This window comes from Anabrus simplex, chromosome 3, assembly GCF_040414725.1.
Source record: "Anabrus simplex isolate iqAnaSimp1 chromosome 3, ASM4041472v1, whole genome shotgun sequence".
Taxonomy (NCBI): domain Eukaryota; kingdom Metazoa; phylum Arthropoda; class Insecta; order Orthoptera; family Tettigoniidae; genus Anabrus; species Anabrus simplex.
Window position 1 is genome coordinate 58,662,875 of NC_090267.1, and position 21,459 is coordinate 58,684,333.

The window sequence follows — 21,459 nt, forward strand, 5'->3', positions numbered from 1 at the left end:
TGTATGTTCAGTCCGTCAGCGATGCCGCTGGTGGGATCCTCAACAGCTCTGCCATCAGCTGTCACAGATGGCCTAGGCATCACTGAAGAGGCGTACTAGGGAAATGAGGAGGGAGGTAGTTTCCCGTTGCTTTCCTCACCGAGCCAGAGTTGCTATTACATATCAGTTTGCCAAGCCCACTGAAATGCGAACACCAACCGACCCTATGAGCAACATTTTGACACCATTCATTGCAGGGACTGGCTGCATAAGGATTGGCATTACTAGCATCACTCATACCTCAGTCACTTTCATATTGTCAAAGCCAAGGATAAGACAGAGACAGATCTACGAAAGTAACAAAATTGCTCTAGCCTATACAAGAAGACATAGTGCACTGTAAACACCAGGTCCTGCCAGCAAAGGTATACTCACCCATTAGGATCTAAAAATTTCACTTCCAGTTTCCCACTCCATAGTCTCATTTAAATCCCCAATCCCTTCCAGTCACTATCCCTCCTACACAGTATCCCATTGATAACAATCTACGCTTCCTTAAACGTCATCCGTGCTGCATTTACCAGGTCCCACACATCCCCAACTAGTTGGTACTTATAACTGCTTGTGTTACGTTGTTAGTACCAACGTGAAACACTACCACCTTCTCCTTTCCCTCCCCCTTCTCTTCTACTTTCTTCAACATCTACCTTTCCTGGATAACAGTCTACCCTGGTACCCTTTCCTCCACACACTTTCCCCACATGTCTAACTATGGAATCCCCCATGACCAGAGCCTCAACCCTACCCACGTCATTTGATCCCCTCCCTTCATGGTAAGTCCTATCTTTCCTGAGAGCTGCAGAAGCTACTTCCTTCTCACTTTTCTCCATCCCATGACCCTGTTCTACTTGTCTTTTCCTATCCACTACTCCACATTTCCCTTTCCTACCTTTTCCCTTTCTCCTACTTCCACACTTCTCAACAACAGTTCCCTGTTCCTCATCTTCCCTCGGTTGTTCTCGTACCGATTTCTCACAGACACCCGTCCTGAATTCTGATCCTGAATGGAGCCCTTAACCTGAAATCTCCTTCCCCATAGAACATTAGACCACCTGTCTTCTACAATTCTCCCCTTTCCTTCCCATCCCACTTTTACACCTGTGCTACCTAGCGTCTTCAAGCTGCCCACTCGCCGAACGTAATGTAGAGACAGTAGGATGGTTGGATGTCCTACCTTTTTCGGACATATCCGACATTTCATTATTTATTGTTTTAATGCCTTTGTGCAAGTGAATTTATATATGTAGATAAAAGGTCCGCCTTTGTGGTGTAAATTTCCAATTCTTGAAATCATTTATGAAAAGGCTAGGAAAACAATAGACAGGGAATCTGCTACCTGGGCGACTTCCCTAAATGCAGATAAGTAGTGACTGATTGATTTATTTATTGATTGGTTAGCATGATTAGCTGCCACCCTCGGAGGCCCGCGTTCGATTTCCGGCTCTACCACGACATTTGAAAAAGTGATACAAGGACTGGAACGGAGTCCACTTAGCCTCAGGAGGGCAACTGAGTATAGGGGGAGGGGTTCTATTCCTACTTCAGCCATCCTCAGAGTGGTTTTCCGTGGTTACCCTCTTTTCCTCCAGGTAAATTCCGGGATGTTACCTAACTTAAGGCCACGGCCGATTCCTTTCCTCTTCTTTGTCTATTTCCAATCTTTCCATCCCCCACAAGGCATGGTAGAGGTACTGGTCCTCCACCCAGTTGTATCCCCGACCAATATCTCACGCTCCAGGACATTGCGGTTGAGGCGGTAGAGGTGGGTTCCCTCGCTGAGTCCGAGGGCAAAAACAAACCCAGGAGGGTAAACGGATTAAGAAAGAAAGAAAGAAAGAAAGAAAGAAAGAAAGAAAGAAAGATAAAAAACAAAATTAAACTGCAAATTTGACATTAATATGACAAAATTTTGAGCAATATTCTAAATTTCTGAATATTGCAGAATATTTATTTTTCAGTCCCAGTCCATAATAGGAAGAAAAGTTGTTTTCTTTTATGTCTCTGCAATGGACTGATACTTGTAATCATTTAAAAGTGGAATCCGTGAAAGGCATGTTATTTCTGAAGTACAATTTGAAACATTTTAAATGCATAGAGCTTTATGTTTATGTATTGAACAAGATGATTTATTGGCGAAAATCACATCAGCAGTCAAGTATTACTACTGTGTGACATAATGGTAAGAAAATCTATGTTTTTAATTGAGTGCCGGGTTGAGTGGCTCAGACCAGACGGTTGACCCCAACTTGTCAGGTTCGATCCTGGCTCAGTCTTGTGGCATTTGAAGGTGCTTAAATACGTGGCACGTAAAATAACTCCTGCGGGACTACATTCCAGCACCTCGGCGCCTCCGAAAACCTTAAAAGCAGTTAGTGGGACGTAAAGCCAATGACATTACTTTAATTGACTGATGTATTTCTTTTTAAAATCCATTCCAAAACAAATCAGCAACTGATTTAATGACCTGCAATATGACGACAGATAGCGTTCGAGGCAACCTTTTGTTGCTGGATGAAGTATCCTACATTTTGGAGAAATGTCCTAGAATTAAAATTGGTATAGAAGAGGAAAAAGTGAGGAAAATACTTGTTTATAGGAAGAGGAGTTAGGGTTTGGAATAATTTACCAACGGTGATGTTTGATAAATTTCTAATTTCTTTGATATCATTTAAGAAAAGGCTACTTAAACAAGCGACAAGGAAACTGTCACCTGGGCAACAGTCCTAAATGTAGATCATTGGTGATTCACTAAGCCAGCCCCGTGGTGTAGGGGTAGCGTGCCTGCCTCTCGCCCGGAGGCCCCGTGTTCGATTCCCGGCCAGGTCAGGGACTTTTACCTGGACCTGAGGGCTGTTTCGAGGTACACTCAGCCTACGTGATTAAAATTGAGGAGCTATCTGACGGTGAGATAGCGGCCCCGGTCTAGAAAGCCAAGAATAACGGCAGAGGGGATTCGCTTTGCTGACCACACGACACCTCGTAATCTGCAGGCCTCCGGGCTGACCAGCGGTCGCTTGGTAGGCCAAGGCCTTTCGAAAGCTGTAGTGCCATTGTGGGGGGGGGGAGGTATTCATTGATTCCAGAGCTCAATGTCCTCCAGTTGAGTATTGGTTAGGGTTGTCACTTTTTGATATAAGAAATATGGGGCATTTAGCTAAAAATACGTGATCTTTCACCAAAACAAGGGACAGTTCATAAATATTAGAATATCAAACGTTAAGTATCAATTTCAATTAAATTGTAAGTTTCATTTTAACAGAATAAAATAATTATTGAAATTGGTAAAAGAAACTAAGTTACATCCTTTTAACAGTACAATGCATCTGACATGTTAACACTGATGTCTTCGATGAACTTTGATAAATTCAAAATAATTTACGTAGATATGGTCTCAAGCAGCATGAACAATCACGTTGGAAACTGGAATGGAAGATCTATGGAAGTACGCGGTGGAAGACGAGGTAAATAAGCCAGCACGCTCAGCTTTACCAGCAAATGGCGAGACATCACGAGATTTTCTCCTTCTGAGGCTTCAAAGAAAGAAAAAATGGAGCTACTTTGAACTTCACTGGCGCTCGAATCAAACATGGCTTTTAAAATATTTAGACAGGGAGAAAAAAAGAGAAACGCTCGATTTCACGGGACAACAGTTCAATAATACGGGACGCAAAATTTTCACCTCAAAAACGGGATGTCCCCTACAATACGGGATAGGTGGCAACCCTAGTATTGGTTATCAGATCACTCTGAGAGTCAGGTAAGCGCGCCAGCAACTTCACACGCTTGTAGTCAGGACCCTGGGACGATGACCTAGATTTTAGGCCCTTTAAACAACGAACATCATAATCAGTTATGACCCTAACGGCCATTGAACTAGATGTTAAAATTGTTGGTCTTATTTTAACTATACTTCCCCCTAATATGATTTTTGTTGACATCAGAGTTTCAACTGTCATTGCCCGGTGCTTGTCAGTAACATTATACGGTATTTACAACCCATGATTCAACTTGTTCACACAACAAACTTGAGACCAACTTTCCTTTATTTTATGAAGATCTGTACGAATGCAATCAGTACTAACATGGATGTGTTGTTTGGGTCTCTTGGGGGTAGCGGTGGGGGCCATCTGGAATTAATGTAATCAGTTTCCTAGCACCATTGTAACCATGGCAACCACGTCTGTATATTGTATGGCCTTACGTGGCGATTACTATATTAGCATCATCTTTTCACTGTATGCTTTCTTCCCGTAACTAAGGAGCTTGAAAACATCTCCTATTAAGTGAACCGTTCTACTCTTCAGTCGAGAATTAAAAATCTTGAACTGGCCAGAAAACGAAGCCGGGGCTTTGGAATAAGCACGCTACCTCTACACCACAGGGGTGGTTAATTTGTTTCTTACACAGTTTACGTCCCCATTGGAGCACTTTAATCAGTTATATACAGTACATTAAAGTTTAATGGTATTAAATAGTCAGCTTTTCATATTTTCCGCTTCCAAAACTTCCTCATGCTGTCGGATCTGTCCGCCCTTTGGTTGTCAGTAATGGTGTACTTCTTTCGTTCAAATATTATGAGTTTGAATCGTAGGTGTTCATTCCTTAGAAACCTCTTCTCTTCTCTGCCTTCAATTTGGAGCACTGATAAATTTAATTCTTTCAAATCATTCATGATCTCTGTGAACCAAGTGTTCTTTGTTTTATTTTTCCAGAAGTAACTAAATAACTGCTTCACTAGTTGGGTTTCTGGCAGTCTGAATATATGGCACCTGTTACGGTGTCGTAATAGGCGGAGAGGTAATACTCCGACGTGGCGCATCCCAGGTGGCGGATAGGGGGTCCTCACCGGTATACTGGCGGACTTGAGCGAAATAAAATAGCTCTCGCGGACCAAACACCCACTTCACAACCTCATTAATCACCAATTCATACCTCACCAATCGCCTTTCCAGATCACATCTGGAATTGTAAACCCTGACCTCGGTCAGAAATGTTTCGATCGTAATGATCAATCTGCCAATTCATTCTAACGAATGAATCCACCGGCTCGGACATACAGCATCACGGATCCGAGCAAATACACCATTTGAATACGGTGGGGTGTCACGTAGAAGATCAAGGCGAGTCGGAGCACCTGGAAGCCCAAAGGGGAGGCTAATAATAATAATAATAATAATAATAATAATAATAATAATAATAATAATAATAATAAGTGCAACAAAATAAATTAATCTCTCGGAAGAAATAGTCAACAAGACGGGTTTGAGAATCTCCGCAGAAAAAACAAAATTAATTACAAACATAAAAAGCGCTCCAAAATTATTGGCAAAAGGTATTGGTCCAGTAGAAAGAGTAACGAAATTCAAATATCTGGGAGAAATAATTCAATAAAATGGTTGAGACAAATCTGCAGTAGAAAAAAGGGTACACAAGATGGAAAGAACATATGGCATCATAAGTCATTTTTATAATTTTTATAACAAAAAGTGTCTATCTAAAAATCTTAAAATAAGGCACTACACTACAGTGGTAAAACTAGAATGCTTATATGCAAGTCAATGCCTAGTACTAAACTATAGATTAGATAAACTTGAGGTACTAGAATGGAGAATCATGAGAAAAATCTTAGGCCCTGTGAAAACAACAGAAGTATGGAAATTAAGATCTAATGATGAAATACACAGGGACATAGAAAACATAACAGAAACCATAAGAAAAAGGGGATTGCAATTTTTTGGACATATTTACAGAATGGATGATTCCATATTAATAAAACGGATTTTCAAGTACCTTTGGGACAAAAAGGCAACAGCTAGCTGGATTCAAGAAGTAAAGAAAGATTTAGAAAGAAATAATATAAGAGAAGAAGACAGAGGGATTTTTAGAAAAAGGGTAGTAAGTATGGGAGGATTCCAAGGAAGATTGAACAAGAAGCCTGGTGCGAAGTGGTCCGATGACAGATAGAAACAGCATAGTGAAAGGATGAAAGCATATAGGAAGGAACGGAAGAGAAAACAACAAAGTGTGAAGAATTGAACTGAAATGGGCACGTGGTCCTTAGCAGACCTCATCGGAAAGTAATAATCATAATAATAACAGCAACAATAATGATAATAATAATAACAACCACGGTACTACTATGACTACAATGAGGTTCTTCTATCTCTTGGCTGCTATACTTACGCGCTGCTTAGAACGAGGCAGTAGTGCGGTAAAGGCCCGTGTAGCCACAGAGGCGCGCTCTCAGCGCAGGCAGTAATATAGCGGCGGCCGACAGATTGTCCATGAAGTTGGAGCACTCACAGAGAAGCAGGTACATCTTGTCTCCACTCGACAGAGATTTGTGGAGTGTGATACGTCGCAGCCCCACTGATTTAGGGAGGTAGCGGTACAGCATCCGTGCGCCCGTCCAGTACAACCAGTTTTTCTCGAACTTCTCGCCATCATCACCCTCGAACACCTGCGACATAGTAACGTAAATATAATAATAATAATAATAATAATAATAATAATAATAATAATAATAATAATAATAATAATAATAATAATAATAATAATAATAATAATAATAAAACTGGCTCATCAGTACCAACTCTCACAGTATTCAACACCTCACTGGAAGTACGCATAACAGTGAGTTTTTTTTAAAATGAATAGGCGTATTGTAGATTTTATTGGGATTGAAGTATAATCACTAGACATCGGATTTATATGCTGTAGAAATCACCAATATAAGCTGGCAACTATGCTGCAAAAAGTGGTGAAATATGCATTTAAGTATACACTTATTTTCATGCTGTTAAACACTTGTACAATCGCGATCACAAGAATTCCGGGTGGAAAAGGAAACAGGTAACGTTTGGGTGAAGATTTTGGCCAACCCTGAGGATGAAGGAGAAGTAACCAAGACAACGTCACATGTGTTCGTCTCCAGGAGGTGTGACTTGCGACGTTGTGCACTCATTTTTTTTGCTAGGGCCTTTACGTCGCACCGACACAGATAGGTCTTATGGCGACGATGGGATAGGAAAGGCCTAGGAGCTGGAAGGAAGCGGCCGTGGCCTTAATTAAGGTACAGCCCCAGCATTTGCCTGGTGTGAAAATGGGAAACCACGGAAAACCATCTTCAGGGCTGCCGATAGTGGGATTCGAACCTACTATCTCCCGGATGCAAGCCCACAGCCGCGCGCCTCTACGCGCACGGCCAACTCGCCCGGTGTTGTGCACTCAGAAGCCACTCCCAACTCCAGTTTTTCGGGAAGTGATTAAGATGTTTCTATGGTTAAACATTCTGGCTATACTAGCTTTTCCTTAATCAAGGAAAACAATTAATTAACTGTAATTTAATTGCGATGAAGTGTGCACGATGTAATCCCACCCCAATATATGGTATTTGTTTGATCAACGCTGAAAATAACTTCATAGGAACAGTTTTCCAAACGCCCTTGCGTCTCTGATAATCATAATTATGTAATGCAAGGTTATTTTTACTTTGGTTTTGAGGATAGCAATTATTATTATTATTATTATTAGTAGTAGTAGTACTTAACAGGGCCTATATTGACGAAAATAAGGGTCATTCTTTCTTATAGTTGTTGAGCGCGATGCCATTTGATAATGAAGTCGTAGTCGAGACCACTAACATTTCAGCCAGACATCGCACACAAGAGTTACAAAGAAACTGGACAATTTGTCCCTCAATGAGTTGATATACACATTACGTCTGTTGCCTTGAAGGAGGCGTGTGGTTCCTCGCTTCATTCCCCTATCTTTTCATTGTCGAGCCAGAGGGACGTGTGGGCAGGCGGGGAAACAAGTACTTCCCCTCCGAGTGTGTTTCGTTCATGCTAGATATCCTCGTACTTCACGTTTTCTCCACCTCCCCTCAATCTTCAGATGTGAGCATGTGTTAACGCGTCTGATGGATGTGACCAATGAGAGAGAGTGTGTTAGCAGGTACTGGGTGGTTCTAAGGGCTGTTCTGATTTCTTGCCTGAAATGAATATTTCTGGCCAAGAGATACTAAAGATTTTGAGTGTACGAAATGCAAACGTAGCATTAGACTCACGCGATTCACCCACAACAATACACAAAATCATGATCATGAATAACAAACTGAATGAAAAACAAAAAATCACACTACTTACAGCTGCGACTGTTCCACTAGTTAAAACAATCCGTGCACAGTTTGTGAGACGTATCCCTCTATCAGTGTCCACTGTTAAAAGAATAATCGTACGTCTCCCAAATAAGACACAGTGTATTCATTAATACACATGATAAATCAAGTTGTGACGTTGTAAGAAAACCGCGTAAAAACACAAACGTGAAGAAACACACTTAAATACAGACTCCTCTTTCATTTTACATTGCTCACTCCAAGTATTTGTTTATAGCTTCCATGATGATATATCCCGGATTTCGTTTACGGGCATCACGATATTTTATTTACAGACGGAGTGCCGAAGTTTCCTGGGATACCTTCCAGTCCACGCTTTACGTTCTAAATAATGTTCAGCGAATCACCAAGATGCAATCCACGAGTTTCTGGCTTCTTGACTGATTCTGGTATGATTTGGAAATGTGTCTTGATAAGTGTCAGTTCCCTTTGAAACGTTTAATTGCCGAGAGAGTTCACGCCATTAATTACTTTAATATTTCTGGATTGCTTGTAAAACATGCTAAAATATGCGTAATAAAATAAGTTGAAAACATGCGCAATAAATCCAAAATTTGAAATGTATGCACTAATCTCAACTATTTATTTATGTATTTAATTATTTATTTATTTTTTATTTAAACATATAGGCCTATCACCAACAGAGACATTCTCCATTTACAGGTGGATTTTATAAAACATAATGCACACGATAAAGAACAGAATTTGTGAAAAAGGAACAATTAGTAGTATTGAAAATATAAAAAAAATATGAGAAAGAAAAAAACAAACATGAGAATACAATAAATTCAGTACCCGATATGCTGGTTGTTCGCACCAGCCTATTTAATATAAATATTAGTATTATTATACAGATTTACAATTTTTCTAACATAATATTTTAACAAAAACCTGTTATACGCCGTTTTTATTTTCAATAAATACAAAAAAAAAACATTTTATTTTTAGTTGCAAATATGTATAATTATATATGCACTATTAAACTTAATACGTCGTCTAATTTCACCTTCAAACGCACTTCTACGTATCGGTAAACAAAATCTGCATTTGCATACAAATTCGATGTCTACTAATCACTAATAGGGCAATACCATGTCGTAGACCAGTCATTGTCATACTAGACAACATCATAGATATTACATGTCCTAGTTCACACAACCTGCAGACAACACGCACACAGAAACATAAAAGTACACAGATTTGTCGAAAGAAATTAAACCAATGTGGAGAGTCAAGAAGGTTATGACAGTCCCTATAGCAATAGCGTGTAATGGTATTATATAAAAAAAAAAAACATTGCATAACCATCTTAAAAGTCTCCATCTGCACCAATTCAGCTACATAGAACTACAAGAAAAACCAGTTAAGTTACCCACTTGCCACATAGTATACTATGTAAATGGGCCTATGCATATACTGTACAGGTGGTCGGAAACGACGTGAACCGGGTATATGAGCATTAGAGAGTTGGCCATACTGATAAATAATTTGAAGTCAACGACCAGGAATTGTCACATTAGGGCATCTTTAAATTCATATTTACTCTCCTTGCTGTCTTTGTCTCCGTATGTTCTCTTCGGTATCAGGTTTACGAAGGCTAGAACTTACCGGGCGAATTGGCCATGCGGTTAGGGGCGCGCAAATACGAGTTTGCATCTGGGAGATGGTGTGTTCGAACCCCACTGTCGGCAGGCCTGAAGATGGTTTTCCGTGGTTTCCCATTTTCACACCAGACAAATGCTGGGGTGTCCGCCTCTGTGGTTAGTGTGATTAGCTGCCACCCCCGGTGGCCTGGGTTCGATTCCTGGCTCTGCCACCAAATTTGAAAAGTGGTACGAGGGCTGGAACGGGGTCCACTCAGCCTCGGGAGGTCAACTGAGTAGAGGTGGGTTCGATTCCCACCTCAGCCATCCTGGAAGTGGTTTTCCGTGGTTTCCCCACTTCTCCTCCAGGCAAATGCTAGGATGGTACCTAACAGGAGGCCACGGCCGCTTCCTTCCCTCTTCCTTATTTATCCCTTCCAATCTTCCCATTCCCCACCAAGGCGCCTGTTCAGCATAGCCGGTGAGGCCGCCTGGGCGAGATACTGGTCATTCTCCCCAGTGTTATCCCCGACCCAATGTCTCACGCTCCAGGACACTGCCCTTGAGGCGGTAGAGGTAGGATCCCTCGCTGAGTCCGGGGAAAAACCAACCCTGGAGGGTAAACAGATTAAGAAGAATAATAATAATAAAAAGAAGAACAATTGCTGGGGCTGTACCTTAATTAAGGCCACGGCCACTTACTTCCCAACCTTAGGCCTTTCCTATCCCATCGTCGTCTGAAGACTTATCTGTATCGGTGCGACGTAAAGCAAATTGAAAAAAAAAAGCCTAGAACTCCTCGCGGGGAGGGATTTAAACACGGACCTCCGAGCTGACACGATCGCGTCATAGCAAGTGCGCTACAGTGACTCTGGTTGAAACCCACATTGTATTTGTGTTTCATGCTGACATCTCAGCATGACTCTCAAGCCGCTCTTACGTCACGTACAGATTTAACAGCACCGCCTCGCAAAGCCTATTTGAATTAGCCCGCGAAGCGATCTGATTGGCTAATTATAGAAGCTGATAAAATGACAACGACGCGAGATATCGAATTAATTCTTTCATATTATTTATCAGTATGACCAACTCTCTTATGCTCATATACCCGGTTTACGTTTTTTCCGACCACCCTGTATAGTGCCTTTTCCTTGTAACTGGTACCGAAGAGGTACGTACTGAGCACCAGTTATTGTAACATTGGTCATGGTTGTAAAAGGTGGACTTGAAGAGAGAAAGAAGAATTCTAAGAACAATTCTGGGCCCACATGTAGGCTAATAAACGGGGAGAGGAGACTCAAATCTAACAAGGAATTGTATCAAAGAACAGGAGTGGTTAAACTGATGAGACAGAGAAGGTTACAGTTCTACGGACACTTGTTGAGGATGGACAATAAGAGACTGACGAAGAGAATCTTTGGATTCTTCAGAAAGAGGAACACAGAGCTGAAATAGTTTCGAGAAGTGGGGTTGGACTCTACGAAGATGGAGGTTCCGGAAGATTATATTATGGACTGAATTTAATTTAGACAATTCTTCAATAAGTCCGCCAACGGCCGTAGCCGTGTTGAAACACCGGATCCCGTGAGATCTCCGAAGTTAAGCAACATTGGGCGTGGTCAAGATTTGGATGGGTTGCCACGCGCTGTTGGTGGGGGGTAAGGGAATGGAGGAGCGGAAAGGAACTGGCCACCCTATCGTACGTAAACTCCGGCTCAGGCACACCTCGGAGGAGGTTCGGACCTGCCTTCGGGCAGAATAGAAAAATTACAAAATTACCTCAATAAGTCCCGCAGTTTCCACGAGACTGGGGAAACGCTAGTGAGAAGAGGGAGGTCCTATACATAAGAATAGAAGAAGGAAGTAGAAGAAAGGATGAAATGATACTAGCAGAGAGAGAAGGCGCAGCAGTGAGCTCGCATGCGGGAGATAGTGGGTTTAAACTCCACTGTCGGTAGCCCTGAAGATGGTTTTCCGTGTTTTCCCATTTTCACACCAGGCAAATGATGGGGCTGTACCGTAATTAAGGCCACGGTCGCTTCCTCTCCATTCCTAGACCTTTCCTGTCCCATCGTCGCCATAAGACATATCTGTGTCGGTGCGACGTAAAGCAAATAGCTAGCGAGAGTGAAGGCAAACAAGGCTAAAAATACTGCAAAGATTGTCAAACGTGGTCTACAGACGGCCGAAACGAAAATTGATAATAATATGTTTAACATACCATCAGTTATTACATTTTTAAGAGACGCCTATGTGTCGGAATTTTGTTCTGCAGCAGTTCTTTAACGTACCACAAGTCCTTTTTTCTTTTTTACAACTTGCTTTACGTCACACCGACACAGAGAGGTCTTATGGCGACGATGGGATAGGAAAGGGCTAGGAGTGAGAAGGAATCGGCCGGAGACTTAAGGTACAATCCCAGCATTTGCCTGGTGTGACGATGGAAAACCACGGAAAACCATCTTCAGCGCTGCCGACAGTGGGGTTCGAACGCACTATCTTCCGGATGCAAGCTCACAGCTGCGCGCCCCTAACCGCACGGCCAACTCGCCCGGTACCACAAGTCAACGACCAGGAATTATTACTGTACATAAGGGCACCCTCACATTCATATTTACGTTCCTTTCTGTCTTCGTCTCCGCTTGTTCTCTTCTGTATTAGGCTTGCGAGGCCTAAAGGATCTTTCACCTTCATGTCCTTCGTGGCCTTTCTCTTTCTTTGAAGGATGGACGTTCTCCTTTCCTTCATCTGATTAGTTCCCCCTGTGTGTGTGTGTGTGTGGTGGGGTGGAATAACACCCACGGCATCCCCTTCCTGTCGTAAGAGGCGACTAAAAGGGGACCCAGGGGCTCTCAACTTTGGAGCGTGGGTTGGTGACTACCGGGCTCTTAGCTGAGTCCTGGCATTGCTTCCACTTACTTGTGTCAAGCACCTCACTTTCATCTATCCTATCCGACTTGCCTTTATCAACTCTTGTTCTTATCCGACCACGACGGTATTAGGTGTCGAGGCCTAGGGAGTCTTTCATTTTCACGCCCTTCGTGGCCCTTGTCTTCCTTGGGCCGATATCTTCATTTTTCGAAATATCGGATCCCTTACATTTCTTCTTTCTGATTAGTCTTACATAGAGGATGGTTGCCTAGTTGTACTTCCTCTTAAAATAATAATCACCACCAGCACCTTCTGATTAGAGTTAACTGGTGAGTACTCGCGTGACAGAGAGGCACATAAACAGTCGCGTTGGGTCTTTTTGACCCACAGTTACAAATAGAAAATTATTGGTGTAATATGAGAAAAATTATTAATGTATTGTTATCCTAACATGAAGTCCTGATTCTTGGCTGAATGATAGCCACAATGGCCTTAAGTTCAAAGGGCTCTGGGTTCGATTCTTGGCCGGGCCGATGATGTTAACTTCGTATGGTTGATTCCTTTGAATCGGGGACTGGATGTTTGTATCAATCTTAACACACACACTGCACACCACTCTACCGACTATTACAGAACGTTATACGTCGTATATTACAATGTCGTATGGTCTCCGAGGAGGCCTGCGCAGGTATTTCGAGTTGACGCCCATGGGTAGGCTCTCACAAGAGTGGGGCAATACATGCGAAGAAAAGGGCACAGACGCCCATCCCGAGCTGGAGGATACAACCAATGAAGGTTAAAATCTCCGACCCAGCCGAGAATGGAACACAGGAACTAAAGGTCAGCATGCTAAACCATGGAGCTTCACCATAACATAACATAACATAACATAACATAACATAACATAACATAACATAACATAACATAACATAACATAACATAACATAACATCATCATCATCTGTTTACCCTCCAGGGTCGGCTTTTCCCTCGGACACAGCGAGGGATCCCACCTCTACCGCCTCAAGGGCAGTGTCCTGGAGCTTCAGACTCTTGGTCGGAGATACAACTGGGGAGAATGACCAGTACCTCGCCCAGGCGGCCTCACCTGCTTTGCTGAACAGGGGCCTTGTGGAGCGATGGGAAGATTGGAAGGGATAGGCAAGGAAGAGGGAAGGAAGCGGCCGTGGCCTTATGTTAGGTACCATCCCGGCATTCGCCTGGAGGAGAAGTGGGAAACCACGGAAAACCACTTCCAGGATGGCTGAGGTGGGAATCGAACCCACCTCTACTCAGTTGACCTCCCGAGGCTGAGTGGACCCCGTTCCAGCTCTCATACCACTTTTCAAATTTCGTGGCAGAGCCGGGAATCGAACCCGAGCCTCTGGGGGTGGCAGCTAATCACGCTAACCACTACACCACAGAGGCGGACATAACATAACATAACATAACATAACATAACATAACATAACATAACATAACATAACATAACATAACATAACATAACATAACATAACATAACATTTACACATAAAATAGAAAATTGTTTAGCCGCTCACTAATTTTCTAGTCATTTCTACGTATAAATTCTTGCAGAACACATACACTCGCGTCGAATCAAATCTCATAACTATAGCATATGTGCAAGAAATTATTGTCAGCAATGACCCCTACTGCACTAGGACAAATAACTCAACAGCGGATTATATTACATAGTGCTAGCAATAATTTATAATACTATATATCAAGGAATATTGATAAGAGACTTCACTCGGGTCTCTGTGACTCGACGCGAGTAATTAAGGGTTAAGATGGGATGGTTATCTAGTTCCACATCCCATTAAACAATAATCGCGAGCACCATCTGCTTGTCTTTTAATCATGTTAGGCAATCCCGCTTGAAGTGATGTTCTTGAACATCCCTGAATGAAGTTCCTTTGCGGATCGTCTTGTGAAGTTCCAGCCCCACCCCTGTTTTGAAGGGCTCTATCCCTCATCATATATTGTTCCTTAATCGCTCGCAGGGGAACGCTCTTGAACACCTCTGATTCAAGTGGCTTTTGCAATGCCTCATATAGTCCTATTGCGATTCTGATGGACATCCCTTGTTGAAGTGGCTCTTCAGCTCGTCGTGAGGTGCTTCATCGATCGAGCTGGAGAACACAAGTGGCCTTCAGCTAACACTTCTCTTTGACACAGACTTGTTACCTATGTCTCGTGCGTAATCTCATCCACAATTCAACAGTTTATTCCTGGACACGAGTAATTTATTCACGTAGGCCTATTCCAATTGTGCATACCTGTAGTAGTTTTGCTAGGTCCATGGATCAATTTACAGTAATGGCACACAGATAGGCGAGAGTCTTATCGACCATAAGGATAAACTTCAAGTTATTTGGTGTTCATAAACCTAAAGTAGTAAACTCGTGTCCTCATCCCGAGGTGGTGCAGTTCTCTCCAGGCACACCCCCATTGGAGGTGAGCTTCATGTACCATTTCAAGCACATACCAGCCCTCCTGCTATTCTTAAATTTCTGGCAGTACCGGGAATCGAACCCGGGCCCCCGAGGACGGCAGTTAATAACACTAACCGTTACGCTACGGAGGCGGACATAAACCTAAATTAGAAGGATCTTAAGGTTATACGCGTTATTTGGGTTGCCTATCTCCGATAAAATATGGGGCTGTTGAACCACCCGGTAAAACAAGAAACTATGAGACTCCTATAGATGTGGGTGGTAGAACACATCCAAGGCATTCCCTGTCTGTCGTAAATAGCGACTGAAAGGGGTACCCTCAAAGGCGTTGGGAGAGTGGATTGGCGACCACGGGTTCCCCAGATGAGTCTGACATTGCTTCTACTTAATTGTGCCAGGATCCTCACTTTCGTCTTTCCTTTCAGATCTCCCTTGTTCAGCGTTTGTTCCCTTCCAAACCCAACGTTGTTAGGTTTGTGAGGTCTCCGAAGTCTTTCATTTTCACGCCCTTCGTCGCCTTTACCTTTCTGTTGACAGTATCTTCATTCTTCGATATGTCGGACCTCTTCCATTGTCCTTTCTTATTAATGTTAAGAGAAAACTTGGCCAGTTATATACAAGTTATTGTTATGTGTTAGGAGCATAGGCTAATTAATATACTGTTACGTGCTCAAGCGATCGTCAGCCTTGTCGCAAGTTTCTCCCCGCGATTTCTGGAAGGTACAACGGAAATGTTGAATATTGTAGTAGCCCACCATCGAGGTATAGCAGGTTCCATGGTTAAATGGTTAGCGTGCTAGCCTTTAATCACTGGGGTCCAGGATTCGATTCCCAGCAGGGTCGGGAATTTTAACCATCATTGGTTAATTTCGCTGGCACGGGAGCTGAGTGCATGTGCCGTCTTCATCACCATGTCATCCTATTCATGTCGTGCAGGTTGCCTACGGGAGTCAAATCAAAAGACCTGCACCTGGCGAGCCGAACATGTCCTCGGACATTCCCGGCACTAAAAGCCATACACCATTTCATTTCATCGAGGTATAAATACAAAACCGCTGCGAGCGAGTTGTGGTTGTGTCGGAGTGTCCAGTGTAGAGCTGGGCGGGGAGCGAGTATCAATCAATCAATCAATCAATCAATCAATCAATCAATCAATCAATCAATCAATCAATCAATCAATCAATCAATCAATCAATCAATCAATCAATCAATCAATCAATCAATCAATCAATCAATCAATCAATCAATCAATCAATCAATCAATCAATCAATCAATCAATCAATCAATCAATCAATCAATCAATCAATCAATCAATCAATCAATCAATCAATCAATCAATCAATCAATCAATCAATCAATCAATCAATCAATCAATCCTGATCTCCATTTAGGGCAATCGCCCAGGAGGCAGATTCCCTATCCGTTGTTTTCCTAGCCTTTTCCAAAATGATTTCAAAGAAATTGGAAATTTATTGAACGTCTCCCTTGGTAAGTTATTCCAATCCCTAATTCCCCTTCCTATAAATGAATATTTGTCCCAGTTTGTCCTCTTGAATTACAACTTTATCTTCATATTGTGATCTTTCCTACTTTTATAAACGCCACTCAAACTTATTCGTCTACTAATGCCATTCCACGCCATCTCTCCGCCGACAGCTCAGAACATACCACTTAGTCAAGCAGCTCTTCTTCTTTCTCTCAATTCTTCCCAACCCAAACTTTGCAACATTTTTGTAACGCTACTCTTTTGCCCGAAATCACCCAGAACAAATCGAGCTGCTTTTCTTTGGATTTTTTCCAGTTCTTGAATCAGGCAATCCTGGTGAGGGTCCCATACACTGGAACCATACTCTAGTTGGGGTCTTACCAGAGACTTATATGCCCTCTCCTTTACATCCTTACTACCGAGTAATCCGATTGTAGCGGTAGAGTGCACCACCGATCTCTTCCGCTTACAACAGTAAGTACTCTTCGAGGACTAGAGCACGTTGTAGCGCACGACACAAGTTTAAGTGTGGTGTACCTGTATTTAATTTGCGCTTATCAAATTTGCGTCTATATTTCCTCAGCTTGTTGTGTGTTTTGTTAATAATGTAAAGTATATTAGATAATAATTGTGGTGTTAGTTTGATATTAAATCCCACTTTTAGATGGTATTTATGTTTATAGAATATTTAAAGGAATTTAAATAAATTTTTTACAGAAATTTGTACTACAAATGCCTTGAAAACCGCTCGATGCGTGACAGTACTTTGAAATTATTGATGATAAAAAAATCAGAAAAAATGCAAATTTTGCGGCTGCATTTACGCGAAGGGTGGTGGCACATCAAATTTGTGGGATCATATCAAGAGGTAGCGTAACGGTTAGCAGTATTAGATGCCATGCTTGGAGGCCTGGGTTTGATTCCCAATACTGCCAGAAATTTAAGAATGACACGAGGGCTGGTATGTGATTAAAATGGTACATCCAGCTCACCTCCATTGGGGGTGTGCCTGAAAAGAGCTGCACTTCCTCACCACGAGGACACGAGCTTACTTTACTTATATCAAGAGGTATCACAAGGATAAAAATGAGCAGTCGGCTTCTAGACCAGAAAACAACATTGCTCCATTGGGAATTAAATGTGTGGGGTGAAAAATACCCAGACAACAAACAGTACCCGCGTTTGAGGGATATAGCGGATGGGGGGGGGGGGTATATACATCAATACTGAAAGAAGAAGCTACAAAGTGGTAAGCTTTTTGATGTTCTCTGAGCGAATTCCGACTGAGAGGTAAAGGTTGAGAGTTTACCAATTTAATAGTGTTTGAGATTTAGATTCAAAACTATACAATAAAACTTTTACCATAGGAACAATATTACACATTTATTACAACTGAATAAAAGTACGGGGTGATTATACAATTAAATAAATTAGTATTTGACTACATACTAAGAAACTAACTGACGCTAAAGAGACTTGCAAACGACGAATACGCACGGCAAGCGGGTGAATCATCATGTCCTTTAAAAAAAACAAAAAACAAAAAAAACAAACAAAAAAAACCTTGTACCCTTCCTTACAGCACATAAAAAGTGTCCACTACTTGCTGTGGCACAATACAAATCGGTTATCCGGGACGAACGAGAGTTTGTGCGCATTTCCACTAATAAATTTCTTAATAATAAAATAAAATAAAAGAAGTAATCAGATGATAAGGCAACAGGGCTTGTGCAGATTGTTTTTTAATACATTCTAGTTTCAGTTGGCTAAAATGGAAATAAAATGTAACATTATCTCCACAAAGTGGGGGGGGGGGGCAACTGCGCCCCTCGCCACCCACCCGAATCGCCGCTACTGAGCAAAACAGGTATGGTGTGAGAAAAGGGGCTTTTTAGAAAGGCGAAATACCTTAACATTGTCATACCAATAACGTGTTGCACGTGAGTGAGCAGGTGGAATGAAAATGGCGGACGGAACGGAAGATAGTGTACTACCTGAGAGTACTGTGTGTTTGTGTACTTCTGTCGACTGAGGATTGTCGTAGAGGGAGCTATCGTGAGTGTAATTGGAAATGTGTTAATAATAGTTTGTGGGGACTAATGTCCTACTGTTTTACACTGTTGAACTGTTTGCTGTTTATTTTTATGCACTGTGTTTGACTGTGTCGGGAATCGAATCAAGGCACCGTCATCGTGTGTTGTGTAGCCAGGAGCACTGTGTTCAAACCCAGCGGTCAGCACGCAGCTGCTGTATGAGAACTGTGAGCGCAAGTGAAAGTAAGGATTATAGCCGTTTCCAGGTAATACAAACGAGCCGGACCGCCTGCTGTGACTTAAGAACAGAGACTTGTAAATAGACAGCAATTAATGAGTGTGGTCATTCATGGTTAAATAGAATTATGTGTGTGTATAACTTATGTATGTGTGAACATTTATTAGGTCATCCTAACATGAATGAGAGTAATAAAACAGACGGTGTATTATTCGTAACGCCCGACTCGTTGGCTGAGTGGTCAGCGTACTGGCCTTCAGTTCAGAGGGTCCCGGGTTCGATTCCCGGCCGGGTCGGGGATTTTAACCTTCATTGGTTAATTCCAATGTCTCGGGGGCTGGGTGTTTGTGCTGTCCCCAACATCCCTGCAACTCACACACCACACATAACACTATCCTCCACCACAGTAACACGCAGTTACCTACACCATGGCAGATGCCACCCTCCCTTACCGGAGGGTCTGCCTTACAAGGGCTGCACCCGGCTAGAAATAAACACACGAAATTATTATTATTATTATTATTATTATTATTATTATTATTATTATTATTATTATTATTATTTACGAATTATTCCAAATATCTACCCTGACGCCCCTTCCCCATGATGGTTACCAACGGTCCCTGCGGGTCCCGGGAAACATTGACTTAGGCTAATATTTCAAAGCTTTGTTGGATTATTTGTTGTTTGACAGAGATTCGATCCTTTAGCATGGAGTTAAAAGATCGATGTTTAGATGTTTGGATGTCCCACTTATGGGGTATTCTGTATCTGTCGTGCTATAATTTCCTTCGAAATGGATTGTTATTGAGAATGAGGTGACAGACAGGTAGCCGCAGGCGTAATGTGTGTGCTGTACCTTGACCGATATATGGATATACTGCAGTGGACATTAATAGGGCAAGGCCACACATGACAACGGTAACTGATAGCGGTATAGCTGCTAGCTTTGTGTATTCCGCTGTGGGTGGGGATAAATAATTCATCCAGGGTAAGTTAACATTTTGGTAATGATCTGACTAAGTCCTTCAGGCAGTAAAAAGGGTCTAGCAAGATTGTAAATGAAACCACAAATTATACAACATGTACAGGAAGTCGATAATGAGGAAATAATCGGATGACTGGAACGGTGGCATCAAAATAGGTGGATAAAGTGAATAACGTTAGGCCGTTACAAGTGGGCAACCCCCATGCGCGGCTCAGGGTTGTTAGGACTGGGAGTGAACCACGAAAGAGAGAACTAGTGAGTCGGAAAGAGACGGATGGGAGTGAGATGTATGGACGCACATTTCTTGAGGCATAGAATGAATTCAAGAATTACATAAAGTAGGCTTAAAACGATAAAACAAAATAAAACTGCCTTATTCTGCATTTACAACGACACCAGATATTGTTATGATTTCACCAATTTAGTGATGTCAGGGGCAGCATCGGACAAACTTGACCTAGTATTTTCCTTATTCAGGTTCATGACAGAGACTACGTGCTCGCAAAGGGATGTAGAGATAACAGTAACAGATTAAAAAAGAAATAGAGCCTTGAGAGATGTACAGAAATTGTCAAGCCACTACATATGTGTAGACGGATGCAGAGAAATGGTGTCCGGATATAAACAAAGCACCTCCTCGCTTAAAGCATTGCTGTAGGTAGACAGCCAGCTACGAAACTGTTGTAACTGAAATGGGCACAGTGATGAATATATAGCAATACTACTGTGCCTTCAACACTACCTGTTCACTCCCTCCCCTCATTTTCAATGGTGGAGTGGGGTGGTGTTGATTGTTGATGTCGGCACCCCATTTTTGTGCATGCGTATACCCTCTTGTCGGGCTGAGTTGCTCAGACGTTTGAGGCGTTGGGTTTTCTGACCCCAACTTGGTAGGATCGATCCTGGCTCATTACAGTGCACAAGATGCTCAAATACGTCAGTCTCGTACCGGTAGATTTACTGGCATGTAAAAGAAACGCTGCTAGACTAAATTCCAGCATCTCGGCGTTTCCGAAGACCGTAAAAGTAGTTAATGGTCCGTAAAGCCGATAATTTTATTTATTATTAAACTAGCTGATGTACCCGTGCTTCGCTACGGAATTCTATGTTGTATACAGAATTCTACGTTAAGTAGTGTACATGCTGTGAGCAAGATTGTATACAATTGCATAGCTCTTAACGTTACCCTAGAAACGCGACGGAGAAGTCACCAAATGCCTTTTCTCATATTAAGACTGGGTTAGGGAATTTTCATTGTATTGGTAGGCCAGCTTGCCTACCATTAGTCACAATCAGGCTGGGGAGTTTTTATTATAATGGCAGACACTCACTGTTCACCTGCCTTTTACATCCTCAGAAAGACGGTCTTAGTGGTTTCCCCCACTGAAAAAAAAAAAAAGTCGTATGGCTTTTAGTTCCGGGATATTCCAGGACGGGTTCGGGTCGCCAGGTGCAGATCTTTCTATTTGACTCCCGTAGGCGACCTGCGCGTCGTGATGAGGATGAAATGATGATGAAGTCAACACATACACCCAGCCCCCGTGCCATTGGAATTAACCAACTAA

At 42.2% G+C, this 21,459-nt stretch overlaps 1 protein-coding gene across 2 annotated transcripts in view; it reads right to left on the minus strand.

The window, feature by feature from the left end:
• LOC136867000 (uncharacterized) overlaps positions 1 to 21,459 on the minus strand; it is a 238,447-nt gene that overhangs the window by 10,965 nt on the left and 206,023 nt on the right. The window contains exons 4-5 of one of the 2 annotated variants that reach the window (XM_068226993.1): positions 6,223 to 6,499; positions 5,134 to 5,173 (exon numbers count right to left, since the gene is read on the minus strand). In XM_068226993.1, coding sequence (XP_068083094.1) covers positions 6,230 to 6,499 — 270 coding nt within the window. In that variant the 3' untranslated portion in view covers positions 5,134 to 5,173; positions 6,223 to 6,229. Of the gene's footprint in view, positions 1 to 5,133; positions 5,174 to 6,222; positions 6,500 to 21,459 lie in introns of those variants that run through there. The other variant, XM_067144098.2, reaches the window with a different exon arrangement.